Source organism: Opisthocomus hoazin, chromosome 25 (genome assembly GCF_030867145.1).
Source record: "Opisthocomus hoazin isolate bOpiHoa1 chromosome 25, bOpiHoa1.hap1, whole genome shotgun sequence".
NCBI classification, from domain to species: Eukaryota; Metazoa; Chordata; class Aves; order Opisthocomiformes; family Opisthocomidae; genus Opisthocomus; species Opisthocomus hoazin.
Window position 1 is genome coordinate 8621082 of NC_134438.1, and position 27683 is coordinate 8648764.

Here is a 27683-nt window from a genome sequence, read left to right on the forward strand (position 1 = left end):
CCCGGCGTTCCGGGGAAGGAGCGGCGGGTACAAACCACCGGCAATAACGATATTAATAACGAAAGACAGCGGGCGAGCTCGGCCGTTCCGGGCATCGCACCTCGGCGTAGGCGCCCGGTAAGCTCGTTACGTTTTCCTATGGCGGGCTGACCCCGGCCAAGCACGCGAACCCGCTGTAAGAACAACTCGTGCTCTTGTCTTTTAAGCCCCGAGGGAGGCGGAGGCGGATGAAGGGCCGCTTTCTCCTGAGAAGGGCGGCTCTGCTTCAGGGAAAAGAAATAAAAGTTAGTTTTATAACTTATTGAAGGCAGAATTAGCGGGGCCAGGGGAGGCAGGGGCTGCTCTCCCCTTCCCCGCATAGAGCACCAGGGCGGTGCAGGCTCCCAAGGGTGGCAAACCCCACCTCTGCCTTTCAGCCCCCAAACTAGGGGCATTTGGTGCAGGTAAGGAAGGACCTGGTGCTTCCCCCAGGGCCGAGTTCCACAGGGCAGGGCCCTTTGGGGAGGGTCTGTGGGGTTTGGGGGTGTGTGTGGGATTTTGGGTGGGGGTCTGTGGGATTTGGGGGGGAGGTGAAGGATTTGGGGGGGGTCTGTGGGTTTGGGGGTGTTCACCCTGCGTCCCCCCCCAGCTGGTGCACCATGATCAGCGAGACGGCCGGCTGTGCCAGGCTGCCGCAGCCCTCCGGCCCCCTCCTCACCCCGGGGGTGGAAGCGCAGTTTCCAGCGAGCACGGGGTGAAGGAAAGGCTTGAAACGGGGCTGGGGGCTCCGAAAGGCAGAAAGAGTTCCCCAAACCTAACAACTCCGCGTATAAACCTCACATATTTGTAAATAAAGCTGTTTTCCAACATTGAGAGCTGCAGGATGGGAGAGGGGAGGTTTCCCCCTCCCTGCCCCCAGAAGTCAGCCGCAGCCTCAGGGACGGAGCCTGTTCTACGCAGCGAGGATCACACTGCTGGAACAGCACGCGCTGCCTTGGGCCCGCGTACAACAGAAGCAAGTCCCCTCCCTGGTTACACAGGGTACGTTATTGTACAATGCACAAGTTGTAAATACCCTTTTATAACAAACATCTTCAGCAGACTGAGGTGATAAAAGTAGCTGCAGCGCACTGCACCAGGCTCAGAGCTGTTGGAGTTTGGAATTGCTTTCAAGTTACAGTCTGGGGAATCTTTTAATAAAGCAATTATTCACCTTGTTTTCCTTGCTCAAATGGGGGGGGAAGAACACCAGTTGTAAAGATAAACAGGGTGTGTGAAATACTTCAAAAACAAGTTCAGTCAGGCAGACTTTATACCCAACAGGGGGAAAAAAAATAAATGCAGAGAAGCTGCTGTAGTGAGTTTGGGAAAACCTGCAGCTCTACAATGCCGCACACGCGAGGCGACAAACCAAATGGGAACAGGACCTCAAGGCAGCTACACACAACAACAAAAAGGCATCAGATAAGTGTCTGGAGACAGCTACACAGGAAAAGCTATACAAGACATTTCTGGAATTGCATCTACAGAGATTTAAATTTTATTCATACATTTCTTATTTACACAGGCTACCTCTATTAATAGCAAGAGACTGACCTTGACTCTCCTCGTTTTAAATAAGGTTACGAACCACCACGCACAGTCGAACAGAGTTAATACTGTTAGTGTCATGGGTGGCGTGAGTGTGCACCAAGGCAGTGAAACGCCCAACGATTCTACTTTGGAAAAGTATTCGTTCTTCTGCGCATGTGGTTCTTGGCTGCTGCACTTTCAGCTGGAGCAGCTGGCGAGGCTGTATCTGCATAGAACCATACTGTTAATGCCACCACAGACCAGAAAAATGCCCACACGTGCAGGTAAGTAAAAAAGTCTTTTTTTATATATATAAAAAAAGCATTAATTGTTTATTGCACAAAGGAAGATTTAAACTAAACTAATACTGCAGGGCTATGTATCCCTTTCCTTTGTTCAAGCTGTTTAACAGGCAGACTGTCGGCTGTAATTTTGCTCTGTAGTAGCCAATAAATTTCAGCAACAAAGTGCAGTAATTCCACATGCCTACACTACTTTGGATGCAGCATGCTAGCCTTCCTGGGAAACAAAGCCTCTGCGTGCTCATCCCCTGCAGCTGGGAGGAACAGTAAACCCAGGGAGAACTTGCCAACTCAGTATTTCCTCACATAGTAAACAAGGTGCATTTTTTTATTTCAGCCTCCACCCCATAGGTATCTTACATGAAGATCAACCAGCCTTGCCCCAGAGAGGCAAGGGGCAAGGATGTTATTTTCTGGAGCCGCCCTCCTGGGAAGGGCAGCAGGACCACCCCAGGCCGTACCTTCCTTGCAGAGGATTGCCCTCCCCCCCATTTTTGATTCTTTTCAACACAGCCAAATTGGAGATCCCAGAGTGAAACGACCCGATGAACAGACACAGCCACAATACACAGCTACTGAAGAAGAATGAATGACCTGTTTGCCCTCAAGTATGCTCTCACCAAGCATGTGACTTTAAAAAAGCTGGAGAAACCTTATTTTTAAAAATATGTCTGTCATAGTTAGCACAATTTAAAACTGTCATTGCCTTTACAACTAATTCAAAACCCAAATGTAATTAAAATGAATTGGCATTTTCCCCATGGACAGTCATTAGTTGTAATGACTTTGTTTCTGTATTACAATATGTAATCTTTCAGCAGTCTTCCATTTTACCAGAAGACTGTAAAAGAAAGGTCAGGTTTCTTCAGCCATTCAAATAACTATTAGGAAGCAAAATTACCAGAAAAGAGCTTGTTTACATGAGTAAGAGGTGAAGGGTACATAAGAGATAAATAGCTTATAACTTGGGGTACTGCAGTGGAACAGTAGATAAACCCCCTTAGGTAAAACATGGAAGCTTTGCTCCTGTCAATGTAAACATTTTGAGTGTTGCAAGAAGCTAATACAGATGGATGCTCTGAGCTTCTAAACACTTTCTAGCCTAGAGCCTCCACTTTCTCCTTCCTCTCTGACCGCGCTGTAGTGGGTGCCAATCAGTAAGTGATTGGGATAGTTACGTGTGGACCAAAGGCCACCTAGGACCATCAGTTACTGGGAAGAGTTTTTACTTTACTGAGTAAAGACTGTTGTGATCAACTCCTAGCAACACAGACGCTACCTGGAACACACAAGATGCTTTTCTTTGATTGGTATTTGTGTGGGATTGGCAAAAGTCCCTTTCAGTTCAAGGGCGTGGATTTTCTATCTCATTTGCACAACTCCACAATAAAAGCTGCAGCGGGGTAACTAGCATCAGTGGGGTGTACCGGGGGAGATTTCTCTGGCTGCTGTTCAAGATGGAACATCCCCGAGGTCTCACCTCTGTGAGCAATCTTCTGGTTGCTATTACCTGTCCCACTCATGTTAGCCACAAAGAGCTACATCTGAAGCAGCCATCTGCAGAGCTGGGGGTTCAGAGTTCTCCCACAATTTAAAATTCTTCTGTGTTTCCTTTTCAAGTAGAGTCATCCAACCCTTTATTCGGGTGCTCAGAGCTTGACTTGCAGAGCCTGTCCATGATCCCCTGCAGCATAGGCTGAACGATCCCCAAGAGAGGGCGCTGGGAGGAGTCCCCGTCCCAGCAGGCTTCCATCAGCTGCCAGCATTCCTCATCGAACACCGGGAGACGCTCCGGGCGAACTCCTGGAAAACAGAGAGGGACCCGGCTACCATCAACACACCTCAAATCCGAGAGAAACTTTGATGCTCATTCCTTTGGTGCAGGCTGAAGTGACCAAAGCGGACTGTGTGGGCTCTAATGCTCTCAATAGAGGCTTACATCTCAGCAGTGCCACCGAGACATCTGTGGGAGCGTTGCTGAAGTCGCTCAGGAGATCACACACACTCCCAGAGGATGGCCAACACATTTAGTTTCACTGGAGCCTCCTCTTCGCAACGATTTGGGAGAAAAATGAGCACCCTCACCTACCAGAAAAGTTGTCCCATCCCCCCCCCCACTCATAATGGTGCCTTTGGGAGCAAGTTCAAGGTGAGAACAAGCAGCGAGTGCAGCCTTCTGACTGAATACAAGACTTACTCTTCTGAGTTAATCTTTTTCACATGAGAAGGGGAGAGATTATATGGACAGGAACTAAGGACACAAAGTAGTAGAGCATTCTGATACCGTGACGCAGCATGAAGGATTCAGCTACCGTGTAACACACTGCTACACTAAACCTACACAGGCATAAGAGTACATTTATATTTTGGGGAAAACTCAGTGTTTTACTCAACACCCAGCTTCCCCAGCGTGTTGCACATTAAGCACTTGAATGTACAGATCACCACAGCCTCCAGAAATTGCAAGGGATTACGCATTCTTTAGGGGATCATGCCTGGCGGGTTCTGGGGTCTGGTTTACATCACAAGTGCTGTACTACTTCTCATGGTTTAAGTGGTGTGCTAGCACAGCTCCTGGGATACTACGGCAAGGAGGTGGTTAACGGAAAGCCTTTTTTTATCCCTGCTAATTTTGGTTAGATTTTCAGTAGACTATGTCCAAGTTTAACTAGATAAATGCTACTTTTGAGATTATCCTCTTGTAACTGAAAGGTAAAAATACAAGTTGTATTGCTTCATTGACAAAAATGGATTTCCTTATCTCCTCAGATTTTACTCAAGCATAAAATATCAACCAAAAGAGTTAAAATAAGCCATTTAATACCTCTTCTAACATTATTCCAAAGGTGATCTTTGCTTGCACATCTCTCAAAAGCTTCTGGTAACTTCACATGTCCCGAACAAATGTACCAAAACAGAATGCCAAATGCATAAACATCCACTGAGTTATCGTACTTTCCTGTGACAAAAATACATTTGATCAGCAGGGCAAACATCTCCATCACTGGAAACTGAGCAGTCCAAGAACTAATTTCAGTGTTCCACTTCCTCAAATTAAAACCACAACTTCACTGACAGAAGGCAAGACTTACATGAAGCCTAGTAACACATCAGGAATCATTGTCAAAAGTGAGGTGATAAAAGTTAAGGCCTTCCATTCTCAGAGGATTTACACACTTAACCTGTACCAGCAGTTCCCAAGCTGAGGTTCACAGACCACTGCAGCTACAAGTGCTCAGATGTATTTCAGAGACTTGAACACCAACATTTGTCAGACTATCGGTTCTGTTTGGCTCTGCTGCCCCGGAGTCTGACAGAGCTAACACCAGCCTCTCAGACCAGAAGCTTGGCAATTACTCATTTATAACAAGTTCATCCACTGCATAAGAAAAGACTGAGCACAGTACGGGCTAAGCCAACGTTCACCTCTGCAAGGTCAAGGTCTAGCCTGCTAGTCATGAGTATTTCACTGTTAGAGGTGAGAACCACCTGAACAGCATTTTCTAAATTAAACACAAATAGGGTTGCTTCAATCTGATTGCCATCTCGTCAAAGCAGGGACAGCATCTCAGAGAGACCAAAAGGATTCTGCTAAGCGTGGTATGACCTCCAAGTGCTACTCTAAGATGCTTTCTCAGGAAAAAAGCTTAGAGAGAGCGCCTGCCAGACACACACTGCGTAGTGAATTTGAACACACTCCACATGTTAGTAACAGCTTGGAAATTCCTTATTTGGTATCTATACAAAAAATAGGGGATCCTTTCTGAAGTATTTGCCTATGGAAGCCAAATATTTCCAGCTTCCTAATAACTAATAATTTAACTTTCTAACTGCAAGAGTAGTAATCACTTCAAAGCTTATGAATACCACAGTTCCCTTTGAAGTAACCAAAGATTTCAGACCGAGACTTAAAATACAGAAAAAAATGCCCAGTATGCATTTTAAGCAGGCAGTCTTTTAATTTATTTTAATTATTTTTCCCTCATAAGCAAGTTGAGATATTAATTCAAAGTAATGGCCTTCAAAATTCAAGCCAGAGCGAGACAGTAGTGGATTCAATCAACAAGCATACCTGTAAAGAGCTCAGGAGCCATATGAATGGGTGTGCCTACAATACTGCCAGACATCATGGCTTCTGGTTTGCAGAACCCCAAGTCAGTGATTTTGGCTCGATTCTTTTTGTCAAGCTGTAGAGGAATTCATACACAGGCAGCTGATAACCATACTTCCCAGATTTAGGATTGCATTTGAGTATTAAGGTTTTAAACTCTGTTTACATTTGAAGGGTTGGGCATTTGTTCTTAAGTAAGCTCCTCTGATTACTTGGCTGCTCTCACATTTACCTAGTTAAGCTCAGTTACAAGACACACCTTCACTTGCCTTCTACGCAGAGGGCGTGGTTGTGGTTTAGCAGAACTGGGAACTGGAAGTCATACTTGTAGCTCAAGCTCTCTACCTTAAAGAGAAGTCACTCTACAGCTCCCTTTCCCCTGGGGCTTTCTGCCTGAAAATGAGTTAGGGAAACCTCACTGCAAGGCTTCTTGTGGCTATCGATACCACAAGTGAAAAGACCCTGTAAGAAGAAAGCTATTACTTCACTTGCATTATGCTCCTCCCTCCCACCACAGGGCCTCGTAAGGCTTCAGGATTAGCCAGACACAAAGGTTTTCCTTACCAAGACATTTTTAAGTTTGATATCCCGGTGCACAAGTCCCTGACTGTGAAGATAACGGATTCCTTCAACTACATCCAAGGCAATCTGTAATCGTGTTTCTAATTCTAGCCCAGCCTGAATAATAAACAAACACAGAGTTAATTCCTACAAGTGAAAGTTACTTTTGCTTATTCTCATTTGCCAAAACCACTGAAAACTAAGCCAGTCTAGCTTTCTCTTACAGATTAATAGATATTTAGGTGTGAATTTTTTAATGTATATATAAAAACATCTATATACACATACAGATTGTTATTACCTTTAGTCCTGTATAGAGGTCTCTGTGCAACCGTTCCATTATCAGTAAGACAGCAATGCTGGAGCCTCCTCCATAGCCATAGTCTATCACAGAACCATGGAGATGTACGAGCCGCTCATGTGTCTGCAGAGACCTAGAGAAGGTTCAGCACAGAAAGCTCGTCATTTCTATACCCTCCCCTCCACCCCAGGCCGATCCTCATCTCGTAAAGGAAACGCACCCAGCAGCTGCAGCTTTAGCACAATAGTAAGATACACCTACGCCATGTGCCTTACAGTAAAAGCCTCACAGCACCCCACAGTTCTTAGGACCGTAACAATATATGGCTGTCTGATCCAATTAATCTCAAGAAAGCCTATTAAAGGTTAGAGTACCAAAGAAATGCTGTATTATTTCAGCTGTCTGTACTTCAGCACCTGCCTGCAGCTGTTGACTGAAAATGACCGTTTTCTGCAGTGCAGACCCATCACTTTCTTTTGTGAATTCAGACAGCACAAAGACAGACTGAACCATCCCTCCTTTCCCAATACCAAAAATCAGGGGAGAACTGTTTGCTATCATACTCTAATTCTAATTTACTCTGCAAAATAGTAAGCATTTGAACAGCACAGACACCAGAGAATCAGATTAAGACAGGAAGGAGCATGTCTGCCTACTGTTCTGTTTCTGTTACATCTTTGCAGTGGCACTGGCAGGCTGTCTTGCCTTTGCTAGAAATGGCAGCTTAGCATTTCGTGAGGTCAAGACACTGACTGCAGAGGAGAACTACAGCAAGCAAGGTTCTGCCTATGCAAATGCAAACAGCATCTATTTGCAGCAGTGAAGTTAAGGAGATCCACGTGGAATGAGAAAAGCACTTACGACACACACCTCATATAGTGAAACTCAAGTGCAAGGTCATTCCAGTGCTTCTCATCTGGAGGAACAACAGATTTCAGTGCACATGGGAAATGCCCTCCCCAGCTGTCACACAGATAGACCACGCCATACTGTCCTCGGCCCAACTCACGGCCCAACTTTGGTTTGCCTGTAAGGCACAACATCCATTTAGTCAGACATTAAAACATGTTTATTTCTTCCCGTACGCTATCAGGCTAGCAGCCCAGAGCTTTTTACGGGCCAGCAGCTGCACAATTCAAGGTACTCAGTATGTGTCAGATGGAAGCTCACTGAAGTAGCTCAGTGAAAAATAAAACACCCCTCCTACTCCTTCACACCCACGGACTGCTTCAGAAGGAGGCAACAGAAGATAGAACATCAAGCACAATGCTCACCATATAACAGCACATCCTGGAGGGACCTGCTCTCCAGCGAGAGTCGTGCTAGCCGAGGAGCATGATCTTTCCGCACCTTCAGCCACAGGTCTTCTGTTTTCTCCAGCCTGCCAGAATGGCCATCTTCTAACTAAAAGAGATATCACATATACACTGTAATCCTGCCTGCTTTGAAGCCCTGGCGTAATGAGGCTGAGGGTCCTTACACAGCTGAATAGACATCCTGCTTAAGGCATGCCTACTTTAAAAATGGGATCTTGTATTAGGGCACTGACATCAGCTCTGCCACCTCTGCCTACAGAATGGCAGCACTGACTGCACGAGCCTCTCATTTAGCTATCTCTGCAATTAAAAATCCTCTTTCCATAAGTGGCCATGTACAAAACACGACTTCTTTCACAGCTCCACAGGCTCACCTGTCGCAGAGAAGCTGCAAAAGCCTCATGGGAACTGTTTAGCCTGGTCCGGAACTGGCTGCAAATGCTCTTGGCTAACTTGGATGCACTGAGGCTCTCGATAGCATCCTGAGCAACTTTCCTCTTCCAGTCACTGGTGATGGCAGGCGGGCTGACCCACGTAATCCGCTGGATTATCTAGTGAAACAGGAAACAGAATTAAGGCACTAGCACAAAAAAGGCAAAGAGTCAACCTACTCAGACTGCTTGGATACCTTGTAATAATGCACAGTCAGCTGCACAGAGAATTAAATAATTACCTTACAGTAACTACTAACAATTTAGAGGTATTAATCACAATATTGTACACACGCACACTACATAAGAGATTAGATTTTTCTGAATATCTGCTCAGTTCACTCCTACAAGCCCACCATCCTTTCACATCTGACCAAGCCCATACGTAGCCAGACAGCCACCACTTGGAAAACCACAGAGCTGTGGTGCCAGCTGAGTGCTGGTTTGGTCATCTGTAAGGGGCTGTTACCTGGTCAGGCTGCAAAAACATCTGGAGCTCTAATGGAACAAGTGCCCCCTGCACAAGTAGATCTTAAGATAGTTTTGAGCTGCATCAATCTCACAACAGAACAGGCTGCTCTCAGCTTGTAGCCTGAAAGAACGGGCAGCATAAGCAGGAACCCAGAGACTCACGAAGAGAGGCGTTCCTAAACCGGTGGAAGGTACGGTGAAGCAGCTTTTTGCAGACAGACACGCTGCCAAGGTGCGGAAGTCCTAGGTGTCAGTATGCACCACTTCCCTTAAATTGCTGGGTGATTAAGACTCCCTGCCCCACCCTTTATTAGAAACCACAAATCCAGGTGCTGCACACCCAGTCTGGATCCTTCTCCCAGGCAGGAGGAGTCTGAAGGTCTGTTACCCCTCAGGCCGCACCTGCACCTTTCTGGGAAAACACTCCTATTCCTCTCACCCATCCATACCAGCAATCTCAAGAGGGAGAAGGCAGTAAAGGTCATCAACAGCTCAGAGGAGGAACTTCAGAAAAACAAATGCTTGAACAGACAGAAATTTAAAACAAAGACCTGAGCAAATCTGGTCTGCTCTGGAGAGAGTGAATTGACCCATATCAAGATACATTGCAAAACAAACAAACAAACAACCCACAAGAAACCCCCAAATCCAAACAACCAACCAGTTACCCAAAACACAAACAACAAGAGTTTCAAAGTGCTGATCATCATTCCTTTGCTGTTTCAGAACAGAAAGAAAACACCAAAGAGGTATTTGCTTTTAATTAAATATTAGCATCCCCAGAAATAAACTACACACACAGCCTTAGTGGGGAAGCAACAGCTTTCCAAAGTATGTGCCCAGAGTCAAAATCTAGAGTGCAGCTGTGAGTATTCACATTATTCTTTGCTCCAAAAAAACATCTTGCTATACAGTGACACTGTACTAGAAATAAATGATAAAGATGCCCATACCTGTTTGATCTGTTCCCACAGCATCCTGGTTACTGTTGAGCCAGAGTGGAAAGTGACTTCAACATGATAGGCTGCATTTAGTATCTGGAAAGCAGGGGAAAGATGAAAGTATGGGAACTTTGCAAGCTATAGTCACCACAAAATTTGCTAGACCCTCTGAAAATGAAACAAATGGACACTATATGGGATATTCCACGATTTGCTTGGTTCAATTCATTTGTTGTATTAAGCTCACTGGCGTTTCTAGGCTGTAATCTCATTACTATATACAGATTTAGCAAAGGCAAGTACTAGGCCTTTAAGTGACTGTTCCCCAGTTTTAGCACCTCCCTTAATGACATCAGACCCACATATACCCCAGAGCCAGGTTCCTCTAATTTCACTGCGCATCTCAGTCTCCTACCACCCTTGCTGGATCAGGATTAAGACAATTAAAAAGAATATTCTAGACAGCCATTTAAGCCACCATACCTGTTTGAGATAATTGCTTGTGATGTGTACAGAAACATCCTTTGACTTCTCCAAACTCCTTGCAGGATGTACTGAAACCTCCCAAGACTCCTCCAGGCTCTTCAGACATCTCTCCAGAGTCCCTACAAAGCTCTCTCGCAGATAGTCCACCGAACTAATTAACTTGTTGGCAACTGCTTGGTTTAATCGAGAAATAATCAGTTCCTGAATTTGCCTAATACAACACTTTATGTCCTTGGAACTAACAGGTTCCCCATTCTCAGGAATGATGATATCTGCATAAAAGAAAAGAAAGAGGCATCTTCTGTAGTCAGCATATGACTGTCGCAGCAGTGGCTACTGAGAGCTGCTTTGTGTGTTTTGCAAAGGAGCTACAGCACAGCCCCGGTCCAGCCAGCTTCTGCTCCAAACACTCTCCCGCTATTTTGCTCTTTCAGAGGTTCGTTACTTTAGACCCAGATGATAAAACCTGACCCCAACAGTGTTTCTGAGGTCCCAAACCCAATCCTACAGGTCTTGAGTGATTTGGTACTCTGTGACTAAAGCATTAGAGGAGCTCCAGGAATGCAGACTGGTACTACAGTTTCATGGAAGCCAAAAGTCACATCCGACCAAGGTGGAGAATATGCTGACGTTTGGTTTCATTCACTGGTGTTTGAATTCACAGGATACTTCACTGTAACACCTGATAGACACTACAAAAGCATCCTGTAGCTCCTACAGGTTTACAGTCACACAGTGATGACAAGTCAACCACCATCTCAAAAATTAAAGGGCAGAGGCACAAAGCTGTCTGTCTATCTAAGCAAGTACAGATCACAAAATTCTTCCAGGCCACGCTGCAATCCATAAGCGCTGCTGGATGTTGAATGTTACGAAGGAAGCAATATAACAGCCACGCCAGTTACAATGACATTTTTTTCCCCTGGCACCTTGAAAAGATTGACTTCCACTTGGGATTTTTAAACAAACACTGAGCGATCACTGCTCATGCACTGTAACCACTCTGAGCAGCGCTACGTTACTACCAGGAGCTGAAGACCTGGTCTCTGGATTTTGGCCAACAACAATCCAGCCTACTTAGAACAAATCCAGTGATCAGCAGATGGCATTAGCTCCTCAAAATAACATCTTCCTCCTTTCAGGATATTACTTCAAATAGTGATAGCCAACAAGATTCTACACTCTAGGTACTCTAAGCGGTATCAGTTGTGCATATAAACACACACACAGATTTACTGGAGGTGCTTTGGCTTGTGCTGCCCCTAAACATACTCCTGCACATCCAGAATCCTGAACTCGGGCACTAGGGTGCTCCAACTCTGTAAAGAGAGGGACTGACAGAATACAGAATTATTACCTGTCCTGACAATGGAGCAACAGCAGCCCTAAACAGGTAGAATTAACACACTCACTAGAGCCTCGGCACATGCGAGTTTGTGGGGAGTTTTGGCAGCCTGCGAATAGGTTAATGTCGCAACTAAAACAAGCTCTTTATGAGGATGCTGTTTTACATGGACACGACAAAAACATTTGCAAGAAATGGGGAAGATCTCATCCATTTTCCACCTGCAGAAGCAAAAAGATCCAGATCCTAACCTGCAGGATTAAACATAATCCATCACTTCTCTTCGTTCCAGGAGACAACACTCCAGTTTGAAATTGGGAGGAAGTCAGTCAGGACAAACAAAATTACCCAGAGTTTTCGCCTCTCTCATGTCTCAGAAGAGCACTCAATTTTAAAAAAAAATTCTTCTAAACCTATAGCCTACAGTTATTTCCAATTTTATTTGAAATAGAAAAATCTTTCCCCATCAGCCCAGTGCAGCACATTTCCTTAGAACAGATATGATTGTTACAGTAAACCTCTGCTTAGCAAGCAAAGGAAAAAAGAGCTGTGGAGTACCAACCTACAAATTTTCACTTTGATGTTTATGACAGCCCACATATTGCCGCAGACAAAATCTGGATAGCCTCTCACCCTTCGCAGTTCACACATCATCCTCTATGCTTGCAGCATGCATGTTCCTGGAAGTGCTGGTACTAGAAGATACAGTGCGAATTCTCACATTTCCCAAAACACACTAAACACCAAGCGTAGGCCTCAGGAGCACAATATGCTATGTTGATTTTTTTTTTTTAAAAGGAAAACCTTACCTACCCAGAAGGATTCCATTTTAGGAGGTTCTATACCCAGAAGTCTTATGCAAACCCCTCTCAGACAAAGAAATCAAGCAGGAAGTACAAATCCAGCCTTCACCGCTAAAACTCAAACAGCTTTTTTTCCTTAGGACAGATTCATTCTGAAGTCTCAACACAAGCACTGAGGCAAAGTTGAGACAGTTATTTTCTTCTTCAGCAGAATATGGAATTCAAGCAGAGAAGTAAAATACCCTAAGCCAGAACTGTCCAGCAAGCTCTGGGGGGAAAAAAGTCTGATTTGTAAGAAATCAAGACTTCATTTATTCAGGCTTCTCATTTAAGAACAGCGCTTTTTACCCAGGAGACACTACAGAAAAATCAGTTGTGCATTAGTTCTGAATTTTCTTGCAGTCACTTGTCTAGACTGCCATTCAACCATCCCTGAGCAGATGGCAAACATTACTCTGCCACTCTCCTTTAAAGCCCCTAATGTTTTCGTTCCCATCACTCTCCTGCCAGTCGTTACCTTTGAATTCCATATTAGCAGCATCCTCCAAGAGCTCCTCTTTCATATTGCTGAGAGTCTCTATGATCATGTCCTTCATCTCCTCTTGTTTGCGGTTGGCAATGTTCATCAGAGACTCGTACAGCTCATTCTCCTTCTTGCGGGTATACTCTAGCCTCTTGGGGGTGATTTGCAGGTCCCGCTGCATGTCAAAAGCCTGGTTGATGAAGATGTTCAGGCAGCGGCAGTGCACCTCATTTAAACTGGTAGCTGCTTCCACGAGATGCTTCTGAAGCACCTGCCTGGAAAAAGTGCTTAGGAGACGGAGCTTCTCAAACTGCTCCACCAGCATGCTTTGGGCATCAGCATCAGGACCGGGCGCCCCGCAGCTGCAGTGGTTGCTGCTCAGGTACTCCAAGTCCATCAGCTGGCAGTAAAGGGAGGACTTTTCATGATCAGTTTTTTTGGGAGAGATCAGCTCAAGCCCTGACTCTGGCACTTTGAAGAAGAAAATGGGCAAAGAGAATTTCTCTTTGATTTCACGCAGTTCGTTCTCATCTGATGAAGAAAGTTCAGCCTCGCTGATGGCAAAGATGACAACAGGCAAGACTTGGTTCACGTACTCTCCCAAGGTGGCTTCAGCAGACTGGAATCCACGACATGGTGCTACCACAACATCCACTTCCTAGCAAATGACGAAGTAAAAAAAGTGTTTGTACAGATCCTTTTAAAAACTGATACATGCAAAAATGCACTGCAATTCATTCACCAAGTGCAAAACCAGCAGATTCAAGGCCTTTAGGACAGCTATGGAGTCTCACACACAGAATCATGCTTCAGTATATTGGCCTACCTGCAAGGCTGATGACAGTCCTCTCACAGGGACACGGCCAGACACGGATTAATGCCCACTGACTCCAAAACTCTTATTTCGTACCAAGTGCTTTTGAGTTTTAGCCTAGCTCAGAGCAAAACTTAGAATAAGTTTCCTTCCCAGGTAAGTGCTGTCACAGAATAGCTGTTATTATTTAGCTTACAGCTTAGAACAAGTTTCCCAGGTAAGTCCTATTGCAGAATAGCTGTTATTCTTTAGTTTACAGCTGCCCCATTTTGCAACAACCTCTCCCACTGAAGTTTACCAGATCCGCAGCTCTTTGAGGAGGTAGTCATGCTGTCAGCTTTCAGCATAGCTTCCAGCAGTAGAAAGTACTATGTTAGCCACTACTGTCAAAACAAAGGCAGTGCAATAACCGATTCCAAGAAGTTCTCAGCCAAAGGACAGATGAGGAGGAACAGATGGTCATGACAAGCTTAGTTATGGCTTTCTTCAAATCCAACCAAAACCCAAGAGATGCATTTTATTTACTTAATGCACAGAGTTTCACTGCTTTGGTCATCTGCTCCTGCTGACATCACCTCTCACTAACCCTACTAAAATGGGCCGGTTCTGCAACCTGCTTCCTTCCCTTCCAAGGAAGCAGAGAAGATTCACCTTTGGATATGTGAGAACAGTGTTAGAATTGCAGATATTGCTCTACTAAAATAAGGAAAGAAAATGCCAAAGGCTTTAAACTGAAGATGGAATTTAAGTGCCATCTTCCCAACTCATAACAGGGGTCAATGATTAAGAGCCCTTCAATTGTTTTTCTCCACCAGAAAAAATGGAAGACTTGACCAGGTCTCCCAACTGCTCTCGAAGCTAAGAGCCAGCCCTCACTGCCAGGGACTCCCCGGCGCCGGACTCGAACCTGCCTGCTGCACAGGGGGTTGAGCAGAATGGGATGTGCAGCGCTGCAATAGTCACCCATCATGGATGACTCACGCCAGAGCCTGTAAACAAAGGAGGAAGCCAGCGCTGTCTCTAGGAGACAGGGAGAAACCCAACACAGACTACCCAACACAGCAAGAGCAACCGGTCCCTCTCTTTCCATAGAGGCCTCTCAGGCTTTTCCAAAGAGCATTAGCAACATTTCTTGCCTTGTTTTTTACATCCTACAGAAGTTTAAACACTCTCTATGCAGCTTCACATTATTAGGGATTGAATCTTCCTGTACAGGGAATACCTATGACTCACACTGGATTCCTGAAATGTTTAAGCTGCTTCTCGCAAGGTCACACCGCTATAAACACACTTGAACACTTCTGCCAGAGCTGTAAGCATGAAACTGCTGTCAGCTAGCTTCATTCATGTTTTCCTCAACTAAACAGCCCTTTTCAAAATATCAAAGCTTCCCACTTCACAGTCGGAACATCAGGTACGCAGATATCAGAGTTACAGCTTTTCCACTTCAAACACGATGCAGTGGTGCTGTCAACAGCAACAGCAAAAGCCGGTTTAAAGAGAACACTCTGCAGATACTCGATGCGTACATCTATGCATCCAGACTCGTAATGCCAGGGTGACCACTGCATCCCATATCCCAGAACAAAAATTAAAATCAAGGATCAAGTAGGTCTTGACCTACAATAAGACAAGTGGAGTCCCACTAAATGCATTCAGGGCCCATTGAAGTGTGCCATTTTACCAAGTCAACAGATAATTCCTCATTTCCAAATCAGTTAAAAAGCATTTATTTGCTACATCTCAAGAGGACCTTGTCCTATTTTGCTAGGCTTTGGGCAGTTTAATTGCTGTTTGTTTAGTTAACCGAGGTGCTGAGAAGCTAACCCAGTTTAGTCAGATTTTTACCCAAACTCCTACCAAGCACATTATGATTGAAGGCCCAGCTCAGTCTTTCTCTAAACCAATTTGAATACTCTGCCTTCCAAGAACAGTCTGTGAATCACTGAAGTCTGACAGTTACTGCATCTATTACACATGTGAGCCGATTTCATTGCCTCCCTATTAATCCAAGGTACATATATACCCCTAGATTCTACTTACAATTTTTTTTTTCTTTTACACACATTCCCCTCCAATTTTTCTGAAATCTTGCCAGTTTATTCTGTTTCCATGGGAATCTCAGTCAGAAATTCAGTAACTCTAGAGAGAATCCCAAGTAAGAAAACTGAAGTACACCTCTGGTTTCCAGCAAGCACTGCTGTTCTTTACAGAACATAATCCCACTCATTTTGTGCAATGACTCTGAACCCCACTTCACCAGGGAATTTCGTTTGACCTTTCCTGGAAGGGCCAGCCCAAGAAAGCCTGTGAGGTGTACACACTCACGAAACAGCCTGAGAAGCAATGCTCTTTTTCTGATCATGAACTCTTCCCCTGCAAAAGATATACCACTAAGCCAGCAAAACGAGAAATAGAGAACATGTTTCACACGGGTGGAAGAATAATTTCATGGTGCTGGCATTTTCAGTATCTTCTACCCTCGGTTATGCCAGTGTAAAGGGACAGAGGAAGCAGATTTCATGTATTTGACGCTGGTAAGTGACAGGAGCACCTCAGCACAGCCCGAAGTAAACTGATGCTGCGTGGAAGGAAGAGCGTCTCAGCCAACGGGAAAGCTTTTCAGTTTCCTGTATTAATGCCACAACTAAACACATTAAAAATATTCTCAAGAAGAGGATCAGGGCACATTCTTCTAAGTTTTAAGCAGGATGTACATTAAAATAATCACCCAATAGGTACTTAACCACATTCTTTGCTATTTGTAACAACTACTAATTCATATGACCTGAATCACTGCTATAGTAAATGAAGAAATGCAACAATAAACTCAAACTAATTCAATTCTTCTGTTAGAGCTCACAGAACGACCTTGTACTTCTTCATTCATTTCCCAGCTTTGTCAGAGCAGGTGAAAATTCTTCCTTCCCTACAAGCCCTGGCTAAAACTTTTCAGCCCGAGACTCAAAGTCACATGGAGCGCAAAGCCAGACAAAGGCATGAAAAAGGAAGCTTTCAGCCCTGTTACCCTCCTCCCATTCAGCTGTACCATCCAGATGAAAACCAATACTTCAGAGAAGTCTGTTTTGGCTTCCAGGCACAACTGATAAGATTTAGGGAAAGAGCCAACTGTTTACTCCCACTGTAAATCTAATAATCTGTCTGACTAGATGGATTATTCCCCATGACCTAGATGCATTCCTGTGCATAGTGATCCCCAAGGAATAGAGCAGATTTGCCAAAGTTTTTCCTTTGCTGATATTTTACGTTTAAAAATAACTAAGTTCACATACCTATTAGCACAAGGTAGTGTTCTCACAGCAGCCGACCCATGCAAATGAAATTTTTAGCTCCCTCCTCTTCACCCCCTTTTCTGTGAAACAAGTTTTGATTAAGATCTCCTTTAGTAACACAGAATAGCAAGCATGGTCCCGTCCTGGATATCAGACTACAGAACAAATCTCAGGGTGCTCCCCTGGCAGCTCAATATTAAAAAGTGGCATGTTCTACACTTGTATTGAATTTATCTGCAAGGAAAAAAAAAGTAGTGTAGTTACTATTTGGATACTGTTACCTTACAAATAACTTCACCTTTCTTTACTGGAGTAATGGCTAATGAGGTTGGATTCAGCAAACAAGCATCTGCACCAAGAAGCGTGATTCAGCACTAAGCGTCTGCACTGAACAGCAGCCTGTCATCTCGCTGCCCAAGCCAGCCTGAGCAATTAAGTCTCTCGGTAAGAGATGCTTAGGCCTGAAAAGCTGCACAGCATTCCCCGCGTCCCGAAGTCACCGACAGCTCCTCTGACGGCAGTCGCCTGGCAGATGGGCAGCCCCGCCACGGGGAACAAAGGTAATTTCAAACACAGAAGTGCACAAATGAAATTCTCATCTTCTAAAAGTCCACAATAAGGACCTGCAAACATTTATTCAAACACTAGTAAGTGTTTGAATATCTAGAATGTAAGGTTGTAATGAAACACAGTACTATTGTAAGCACTCTGCTGTTGGGAGAAAAACCAAACAGATGAGAATACAGGGATTCTGCCTAACAGGTGGGGTAAAATTCAGATCGATTTCCCTCCCCCTCTGCCGAAAAGGTGCTGAGCTCCTCCAAAATAATTGGTTCTTGGGCAAATCTAAAGCCTTTAGACTATCATGTTATCATCAAGCATGCAGTTGTTATCAGATTCCTCAATTTGTTTCACAAGTTAAAAGCAGAAGTTCCTTCAGAGTAGTTCTGCAGACCGGCAACTTTGGATAGTGTCCAAAAAACATCATCCCTCTTTGCTCCAGATATATATTCCACTAGTTACAGAAGCGGTGCCCATGCCTAGCAGATATTGACTTAAAACTTTATTGTCTTTGGGCATGCTGAGCAGAGCTGGAGAACACACTTCAGCTAGAAGGGTGGAAAAACATGCAGGCCTCTCAACAGGAGGTCAGACTTCTGTAAGGTCAGAGGAACCCACCCCTAGCCCCAATTACCTGCTAACAGGCATTATGTTGTCCTATCAGCCTTCAGGAAATTTTGTCCTTCCTTTAGCCCCTTGAATTCATGTAAGGAATTCTTTGACTCAGTCTGAAGCTAGCTGTGATTCACCCTCCCTCTTCTTCTCTTGGAAAAGCTTTTTATTTCACCAACCCTTTTCGAATTAATCTGAGTAGCTGTTTTCATCTCAGTGTCCTAAATATAACCAAAGCCAGACAGAGAGATCTTTGTCACTCACATGAGAAATCTGAAAGAGGGTTGTAAACTGCAGTGTGTCTAAATTGGCCCATATAAAAACGTAACCAAGTAAAATAAATGTAAAGCTAAATACTCTTTTATGCATAGCAAGGCAGGATTTTCTGAGCAGAAGATCCAGAACAGGCATTTACTTTGCAGCACCAGCAGCTGCTCTGGTGCTCTCTGGGAAAGCGGTGGATGCCTCACACACAGTTTACACAAACGTGGCGCTTCTGTTCTCTTTCAGCAGATACTGGAAGCCACAAAGGCACTACAACACAGCACTGACTCTGCTGATCTCATTAGGATAGGCTTAAATTTAGCTACAGACTGGGCTTATAAAACATATTCCAAACTGATTAAGATAGACTGGGTCTTCATTTTCTGCCTACTTACAATCATGTCTCGATTCATACGTCAGAAAAAAATTACCTTGCTACTTTATTGTTCAACTATGAAGTTCATACTCTTACTCATGTGACAACAGATCATAATCTTTGCACTTAAGCAATTTCTATTTAGGAATTGATTATATTCCAGATATTCAACTGCCAAACACAAGGATGCAGAAGTATTATACTGCAATAACAAAGGCACGACGTTAAGATACGAAATGCAATAAAAGCTTATGGAAGCCATAAAAAGCTTTGAAATACAACTCTCACCTTGAAAGGTATTTGCTAAACACTAAACTGCAACACCCCCAGGACAGGAACATGTCTTATGGACAAGTAAACCAAAAGTCAAAGCAAGACACTAACAACATTAGGAACAGCACTGAGAACAGACTCCCACCTCCTCATTCTTCAGTTTCCACTGACACCACAGAGATGTGAAAAACCACCCTTCTCAAATGAAGCCAGGTCATTTTATCAGATGTTGGAATTAAGAAGCTTTTTTCTGACAACTAGCTCTTCAGAACAGAGATTAAAACACACATATCCTTGCATGACAGCTTCTAGCTACTACCACACACCAAAGCTAACTCTGAATGACCTTGAAACTGGAGTAAAATTTTAGAAGACACTTGGAGCTACATCTGTGTAAGCCTGGCTTCTGAGACGGATGGAAACATCGTGGAGGAATGACAATGCTAAGAGTCAACATTGAAACAAAAGCACACAAGCAGGGACAGCGATGTCCAGCTACAGTCCTAACCAGCTTCTCTTTAATTAAAAAAAATCCTACGCTTGAGAGTTTACACCATTTGTTTTCTTAGGGACTATAAGTGTTACACCTTAAGTTCACGACAACAATGGTACATGGACACCTAGTTACCTTTAGTAGTGAGTACGGCAGCATGACCTCCAGCTCCGCTATCTGGTGAGCAGGATCTTCGCTGTCCCCATGGATTTCTAAGTCCTCCTCCGGTATTGTGTCCCAGTGCCCTCGGTGGGCTGCCATCATATGGACCAGTTCGTACTGCTCGGGCAGCGCTAAGCTAACGCGCGTCTGTGTACCGTGCGTGAAACGGATCCGTCGCCTCTTACAGTTTTCCTCATTGCTGATTTTGGTGGTAGGGAGCAGCTTCTCACCCAGCAGTATGTTGAGTAACTGGCATTTAGCATTACAGTTCTGGCCAAGAATCAGAAGGCAAGGGTGCCAGCTCACAGTCCGCTGGAGATGCTCTTCCTCATGGCGAGGGAAGGAAATGAAATTCTGCCCTAAAATTGAGGACAGACGGCGTTAGAACAGGTTGGCTGAACAATACGTCTCGTATCTCTAAGTCAGCTGAACGCATGAGTTCAGACATTGCTGCACCACAGCCCGCCAAGAAACCCACATAGCACCAAGAATTTGCTTATGTATCCTGAAACTAGTGTCAGCAAGTCAGCATTTCTGCTGCACCAACACAGAGGTCCACAGTAGGTTGATTCTCACAAAGCTATCAAGACAATCTGTTACTGTTCTCCCCACCCATCTCCCTGGAAAGTGTTTACACAGAGCTCTCCTCAGCAGGTTAGTGGAAGACTAATGGTAGGCCCTAAACGTCAAGAGGAAACAGTTGTCAAGGCTGAAACAACCAAAGGGCTAATTTTGCCTCAGGTTGGAACAGTGTTTCATCTTGCTCCAGAGCTGAGGCCCAACGGGTCACTCAGGCTAACTCTTCCCAAATTTTGATGGCTTGGCTGTACAGAACGTCCCTGTCACACACCAGAAATAAACTCAATCCACTACAAATTCATGACAGTTCCACCCACACACTTAAAAATGTCAAATACTTTGCATCCACCAAATCCCAAGAGTATTACTGCACACGCTTGTTGACCAAAGTCTAGGATCATTGACATTAAAGCAGCAACACCTCCTTTCTAGCCTCAAGGGAAGGCATTCTTGCAAAATTGCGTCTCTACATGAAGCAGACGACAAGACCAAGTTTGCTGAGACATGGTAGCAGAACTGGCAGACTCTGCCAGCAACTCCCTACGACAGAAAGCCAATCACAGCATCTAAAGGAACTGTCACGCTTTCACCAGCCTGGGTAGAGACGAGCCCAAGGGAAGACACCCTTTGCTTGCAGCCAGATGGGTCCTGGTGCAGTCTGAAGCACAGGAAGAAAAGGCTTCACTCCTTCGATCGCACTAACAGTACATATCTTTCCTAATCTATACAGTCCAACTAAATAGGCACAGTTTGCCAGATATTCTTACTAATTTTAAGAACATTTGAGCTGCAAAAGGAAATGACTCAACATCTGTATCGTCTTCAGAGTAGCAGGACTCCCTGTAATCACTCTCCCTATCCATCTTCCATCTGAGGCATCAGTTGTACCATCCCACTAACCAGGCCCTTTGAATTCTCAGTCCATGATGCTGCAACTCTTTGTATTTGCCTTACCACTTTAATTCAGTCTCAGTACTGAATTTAGCTTCTGTATTCTTTTACAAGTCCTAAATACAGCTTTTCCCACGCTCAGTCATCTAAGCTGAAGACTAAGAAGCTTTGAGTTACCTTATGCATAGCAACAGAATAATTCTGGTAGTAGAAAAAAACTGGATACAAACAAATTCTCCATCTGCTGCACTTCAGAACAAACCCCGCAAGCACAAAACAGCTACTGATCCACCACAGCCAGAGAGCTAGCCCATGTTCCCAGATCTGAAGGCAGATGGCACCCAAAAATGGAATGGCAAATGGAGATGCCAGTCCCCAAAAAGAACTGCCAAACCTGAGCGCTATAAACCAGTACGATTGCCCTGATACCAGGCAACCTGACAAGAGCAACAGTCTGAAGACAGATTCAGATACAATACAGAGGAGAAGCACCAGCAGGGATTTTGTAGGGGAAGGGCCTGTTTCACCAGGGCTATTAAAATTCTTTTAGTGAGTCATGTTCTGGCATCCAAAATTCTTTCAGCATCTCAAGCCCCAAGAAAACAACACACTCTCATACACCAAGATACTACTCAACACTACTAACTAAATTAAAGATAACACACAATAGCTATTCTAGTCCTCATTTGATAGCATTCTATTCTTCTATTTTAACTAAAATCACTCAAATCGGAAGCAACACCATGTGTAGTTCGTTGTCTTAGACCCAGTTTAAGGCTTCTTTAACATCTTGCCCAAGATTTACGTTTCTTTCAAATCCAAAGTCTGGAAGTGGGACTGCTGGAGGAGTTCTCTCCATCAGAGGAGTCCTTCCACCCCACACAACGCTAAGGGGAAGCCCCATCTGTGCCTTCGCAAGCCCCGCTCCTGCACCTCCGCCCCACGCAGCCCAGGACGCTGACCCCCATAAACCAACAGCCTGGAAAAGGCTATGGCAGACATCACTTTGTGAAGTGTGATTCTCCATAACGGTTTCTTAAATAAGCCTTTCAAGACCCACAACCCCAGCAGAGCGGCCACATCAAGTGACTGAAGGGCAGAATCTGGCTAGCAGCTCACAAAAGATAAAAATCTGCAAAATTCCACAAATAGCACATTTAAGCCTTCATCTACAAGATAAAGAATTTCTTTGATCTGCTTACAGCTACTGAAACTTCAGCCGGAATTCAGGCTCGCTCTTCAGCTCCCAACCATGAAAAAAGCAATTCAGCAGGCACGGTACAGACCACAGAACCTCCTCTGCGCAGGCTTTTGAAAAGCAAAGACGAGACAGATTGCGCTGTCTCCTCATTCCAGGCAGCCTCTGTATTTACAGGTACTTAATGCCAGCACCAAACGATTGAAATACAGCAGCTTAGCTGAAATTATTGAAGCACGGAATGGATATATAAATCCTACATCTTTACTACACCTTTCATCTTTTCATGCACACAGCCTCCCTGTGATCAGTATTTATTCAACAAGTTTACGACAAGCAGCATCAGTAACGAAGCCATTCCATTTAACATTATGGATGTCACCCTGCGATATTCCAAGTATGTAGAGTAGAAACCTGGAACCAGTGCCAAAAGCAAGATTCAGCCATATCACGACTAACCCAGTGCACCACCAAGACACCCAGGTCAAGGCAGTGGTTTCAGTCCGTCACTTGACGTCTTACAGCGATCTCCAGGTCTCAAAAACCTGAAGTGAGTTGCACAGCAATGGGGCTATTGCTCAGATTTTGCACTGCAGAAAGTATATGGCTGTTCCTGCACATCAGAATAATACACAGAGTAAAAACACTCACACAGTGCTTAGCAGGCGATGCCACTGCTCTGAACATGAAGAATTCGAGTTGGGAGGAATATGACCTCCTGCGGTACCCAACAAAAAGTAGATTTAGAACTCGCTTACTGAATAGATGTAGTGATACTCCCATCTCTATGTGAGCAGCTCCTGTTTGTGGCAGGACTTTTGCCACGGATTTTAGCTGGTGTTACATCCTGTATCCATCCACTGTATCATCTGGAGACATGTGACAAACACTTCAAAAAAAATGGCTGCAGGGGAGTCCTTAAGCGCGTGCATCCTATTGAGCTCCTTTTGATGAAAGGAGGCCTGTCCAAGAACAAGGACATCTCTCACCAAGACTTATTTCAAAATTCAGTCAAACACTTGGCAGAAGAACCTTAGTTCGTATTTATGGAATCTCTAGAAGCCCGTATTTATGGAATCTATAGAAGCCCTAAGCATTTATTCACCCCCTTTTCAAGGAAGGCCAACTACACTGCTGGTCTCACTTGTCATCTTAATCTATTCTCAGTAATACATGTGGCCAACAATGCCTAAAGAAGGCTAGACCCTCATAATTCTCATTGCAGATACCAATACCTCTCAGAAACCCTCACACCTCCGCGGCGCTGGCGATGACTTGCGGCATGCTTTGACCACTGCAAAACTTACGATTAACACACTCGGTTACAGGAACCAAGCTCTAGTCCCATCCCACCACACATCTATCAGTACAGTGGTGTTAATTCCAGGAGAAGACACGCAGCTCATCAACACATGAGCACAAGCAGTTCCTACAGGAGCAGCCATCACAACATCAGTAGCCCCCACCATCTGCAGAACCAAGCCTCGTCTTCTGCTTAACCTGAAGCTTGTAGCAAGTGCCTCCCCCCATCTGAGGGGTTATTTCACAAGTACCCTCTTGTGAGGACCATCTCCCCACACATTATCTAGTCTTAAAACCCACCTTCGTATGTTGACACACCTAACAGCACAACAGGAGTCCTAACCTTTGGAGGATCACAGCAACAGAGGCAGAGCAGTCACATTTTAACCAGGATATATACCCCAGTCAATACAGCATCAGGATGAAAACTCTTCCAAACCCTCTGGTTAATACAGCCACCCGCTGCGAAATACATTTCTGTACCGAGTCATCTGGCTACCAAGCCTAGGGCTTTCCCCCCAGCACACGCTCACTGAGATAACACCACAGCCACTGACCAAAACTCCGGAGATGCTGTGGATATCTGCACAAGCAGTACAGCTCAGTTTACAGGAACTTCCAAAATATGGCAAAAGAAATATCAAAAAATTTCAGGTTCCTAAGTCAGAGTTCAAATTATTTCAAGCACAGAAGGAAGAAAACAGCTACAATTAGTAGAAAGTAGGGTTGCTGGGCTTTTTTTTTCTTAGTTTCTTTACATATTTTAGTAAAATCTGCTACTGAGTCTCTAATTAAGATTTTCTTTTTACAGAAAGTCAGTAAAAAACAGACTAGCTAACAGCACCAAGAATAAAAAGCAGTCAGACCTGTGCAGTCTAAAGCTACAGGACTGTCATCATATTTTAACAGATCATTCTTAAAGGCCTATTCAGGACAAAGCAGACCTAGAGAACAGACAACATTTTGTTGGATGCTTCAGAAATGCAGACAGTGCAAACAAGACTTTCTCCCTCTCCTCATAAACAGTAGCTGGAAGGCAATTATTTTTTCCCCTTGAAGTTGTTCTGCTTCTCTTACTATGAGGAGTAAGTCCTGGTACTAAGGCCACAGAGGGAACTTTTGGTCAATGATGATCCTTTATCGACAAATATTGCCTGTCATCCTCCTAACCAGAGAAGGGTGGGATGTAACAGCAAGTACACATTTGCTCCTTCACGCACCCAACCCTGACTGACCCAGCTTACCTGAAAGCTCAGTGGCTACCGAGCTACTCAGCTTAGCAGATACTTAGGCCTGGGTTTGGACAGAGTAGCCCAGGCTGTGCTTTCGGTTGCTTGACTTGTGTCACTTCGCAGGGCAGTTACCCTTCTATGTTGTCACACCAACCTCACAGGTGTCTCCAAAGCACACTCCTTCACGTTTGTTTGTTTTGTTTCCAAGACATCTAAATTTACTTTCACAGTTTATTTTTCCACCTCACTTGTAGGCAGTAAGTAAGTGTCCTGTCCATGTCACTTCCCAGGGCCTTTGTGTTTCACAAAACGTTAGCATTTATGTCTGACCACACTGCAGAGCACTGCAAAATCTGCAGAACTGTTCAGCCAAAACTCCTCTCACTGTGACACCACCTGTAAGGCAGATTCTAGCAAAAAGTGGTTTTGCTGTCAGTGAGAATCGTGCTCCTTGAACCCTCTGACACTTAAAATAATCTCCCCAAGTTAGACGGGGAAAAAAAGCCACAGAGAGTAGTGGAAATGTACAGTTTAACTCAAGTTTTACAGAAACAAGCAGCTCTGTCCAAAGGGGATTATTCAGGCACCAAGGTAATAAGCAATACCAATGCTCTGGGTTTTAGGCAAAGGCTTGTGTCTTCCTATATCCTAAAAAATAATAACCATTGGTTTACAGTTATTTTGCAGTTGACTCATTTAAGCAAACTGCTAGCCTCCATTGTTTTACCAAGTCCTGCTCTTCATCCTCTCCCATCCTCCTTCCACACTCCCCTCCAGACTGCCACCATGACTTCCCACCTTCTAACACAGAAGAGGTTTATTAACTTGTTCTGTGCCCCACCTGGAACAGGTCACCACTTCATCAGCTTGAAAACTACTGCTTTCAGCTTTAGTTTTAAGAATAGTGAATGTTATATAGCCTCTGCAGCCTGAAATCCTGAACCAAGAGCCTACACTGTTATCACTGTTTGCATGAACAAGCTCTAAGGCAGTCCACCTTTCCTTGAAGCCCTGATACTTAAGGGCCAGTTGGTAACACATTCAGCAGCAAAGTCAAACTGGGTCAAGGTAGGTCTTTGGTAAAAAAAAAAAAGCAGGTTTTAAGCTCTCTCTGTTAGAAACAGCAGGAGGCTATTTGGTGAAATCTGTATCCTATGTCAGGAATATTTAATTAATGATGCATCCACATCTACAAAGCCCTATAAGCAGACTTTCACAGATGCAACTGTCTTTGACTAGCAATGTTTTACAAGAAGCAACCAAACAGAAGAGCAACTCCAGTGGAGTGCTACCATTCAAACAGCATCCAGACCCACAGAAAACGACTGAAACCAACTAGTTCCTACTTCTTGGAAGTCACAAAAAGATGTAAACAAACAGAGAGACCACATTTTTATGAAGCAATTCAACTCAGACTGACGGAAGAGCTCAACACCAATTTTCAAATCAGAATTGTAAGCATAAGACAAGCACGGGCAAGCAGATTGGACAAGTAGCCAACAGAGATGACTCATCAGCTATTTGGAAATGAATAAAGATCTTTATATATATTTAATGTCATGCTAAACTCTTCTCACAAGACGGTCTTAAGGAAAGACGAAGTTCTGCACACGGCAGGAGGGCTCCCACCAGCAGCAACGCTTGGTCAACAGCGACAGCTGAGGATAAAGCCGATGAGCGAAGCCTGGCGATATTCTCGAAGAGTTCCGTGAGAAATACTCCGAGGCACACCAACCCCACGAGCCACCCACTTGCAGGTCCCGCATCTTCCCAACCCCCCACCCCCTTGGGGGGCTGGGAGCTGCGGGGGTGGGGGGTTAGGAAGACGGGCAGAGGGGTCCATCTCCCCAGCAGCCTCCATCACCCACTCACTTCACCCCACGAAGCCTCATACACCCCCAAAGCACCCCAACTCTCCACATACACCCTCACCCCACAGCCCGTTACAGACCCTACAGCCCCCCAGCAGCTCCCCCCTCGCCCACCCCAACCCCTCACCCCCACCCCACCCACTGAACCCCCCCTTTATCCTCACAGCCCGCCTCCATTTCCCTCCCACAAACCCCCAACGCAGGCCTCCCCCCCCCCCCACCAACGCAGGGCCCTGCCCGACTCCTCCCGTCCCTCTCTCACCGCCGGGATCGGGGCCATCCCGGGGAGCCCCGTCCCCAGGGGGGAGGCCCTCGCCAGCCGCCGCCGAAACGAAGGGCTGCCCCTGGGAGAACTTGACGTCGCGGAAGAACTTCTTGGTCTCGCGTAGGTTGTGCTGCAGCCGGGCCAGGTGCCGGTTGTAGTGGCCGAAGGAGCGGCAGAGTTCGCGGATCAGCCCGCCGGGTCCCCGCCACGAAGGGGCCCCTTCGCCCTCCATGTCCTCCGGGTCCGTTCCGCTATCCCCTCCCCACGGCGGGGGACACTCGGCCCCTGCCAGGATGCCGCTCCAGGGCTCTCCGCCCTCTCGGAGGGAACGGCGCGTCCCCGGCAGCCGGGCCTT

The 27683-nt window shown here is 45.1% G+C and overlaps 1 protein-coding gene and 1 long non-coding RNA gene across 2 annotated transcripts; one reads left to right on the top strand and one right to left on the bottom strand.

Annotated features, from left to right (window-relative positions):
* The first annotated feature begins 8 nt into the window (after nucleotides 1-8).
* Nucleotides 9-2278, top strand: LOC142364147 (uncharacterized). The gene is made up of 4 exons (XR_012766200.1): nucleotides 9-117; nucleotides 854-1020; nucleotides 1547-1835; nucleotides 2191-2278. It is a non-coding gene; the product is annotated as an uncharacterized LOC142364147 (long non-coding RNA).
* Nucleotides 1504-27683, bottom strand: DSTYK (dual serine/threonine and tyrosine protein kinase). Its single transcript, XM_075443032.1, has 13 exons — nucleotides 27326-27683; nucleotides 19964-20349; nucleotides 13137-13800; nucleotides 10469-10743; nucleotides 9998-10081; nucleotides 8517-8693; nucleotides 8101-8230; nucleotides 7697-7853; nucleotides 6827-6959; nucleotides 6529-6642; nucleotides 5926-6040; nucleotides 4678-4812; nucleotides 1504-3656 (listed from the first exon to the last, which is right to left on the bottom strand). The coding sequence occupies exons 1-13, from the start codon at nucleotides 27558-27560 to the stop codon at nucleotides 3469-3471; spliced, it is 2793 nt and encodes a 930-aa protein (XP_075299147.1). The 5' UTR covers nucleotides 27561-27683; the 3' UTR covers nucleotides 1504-3468.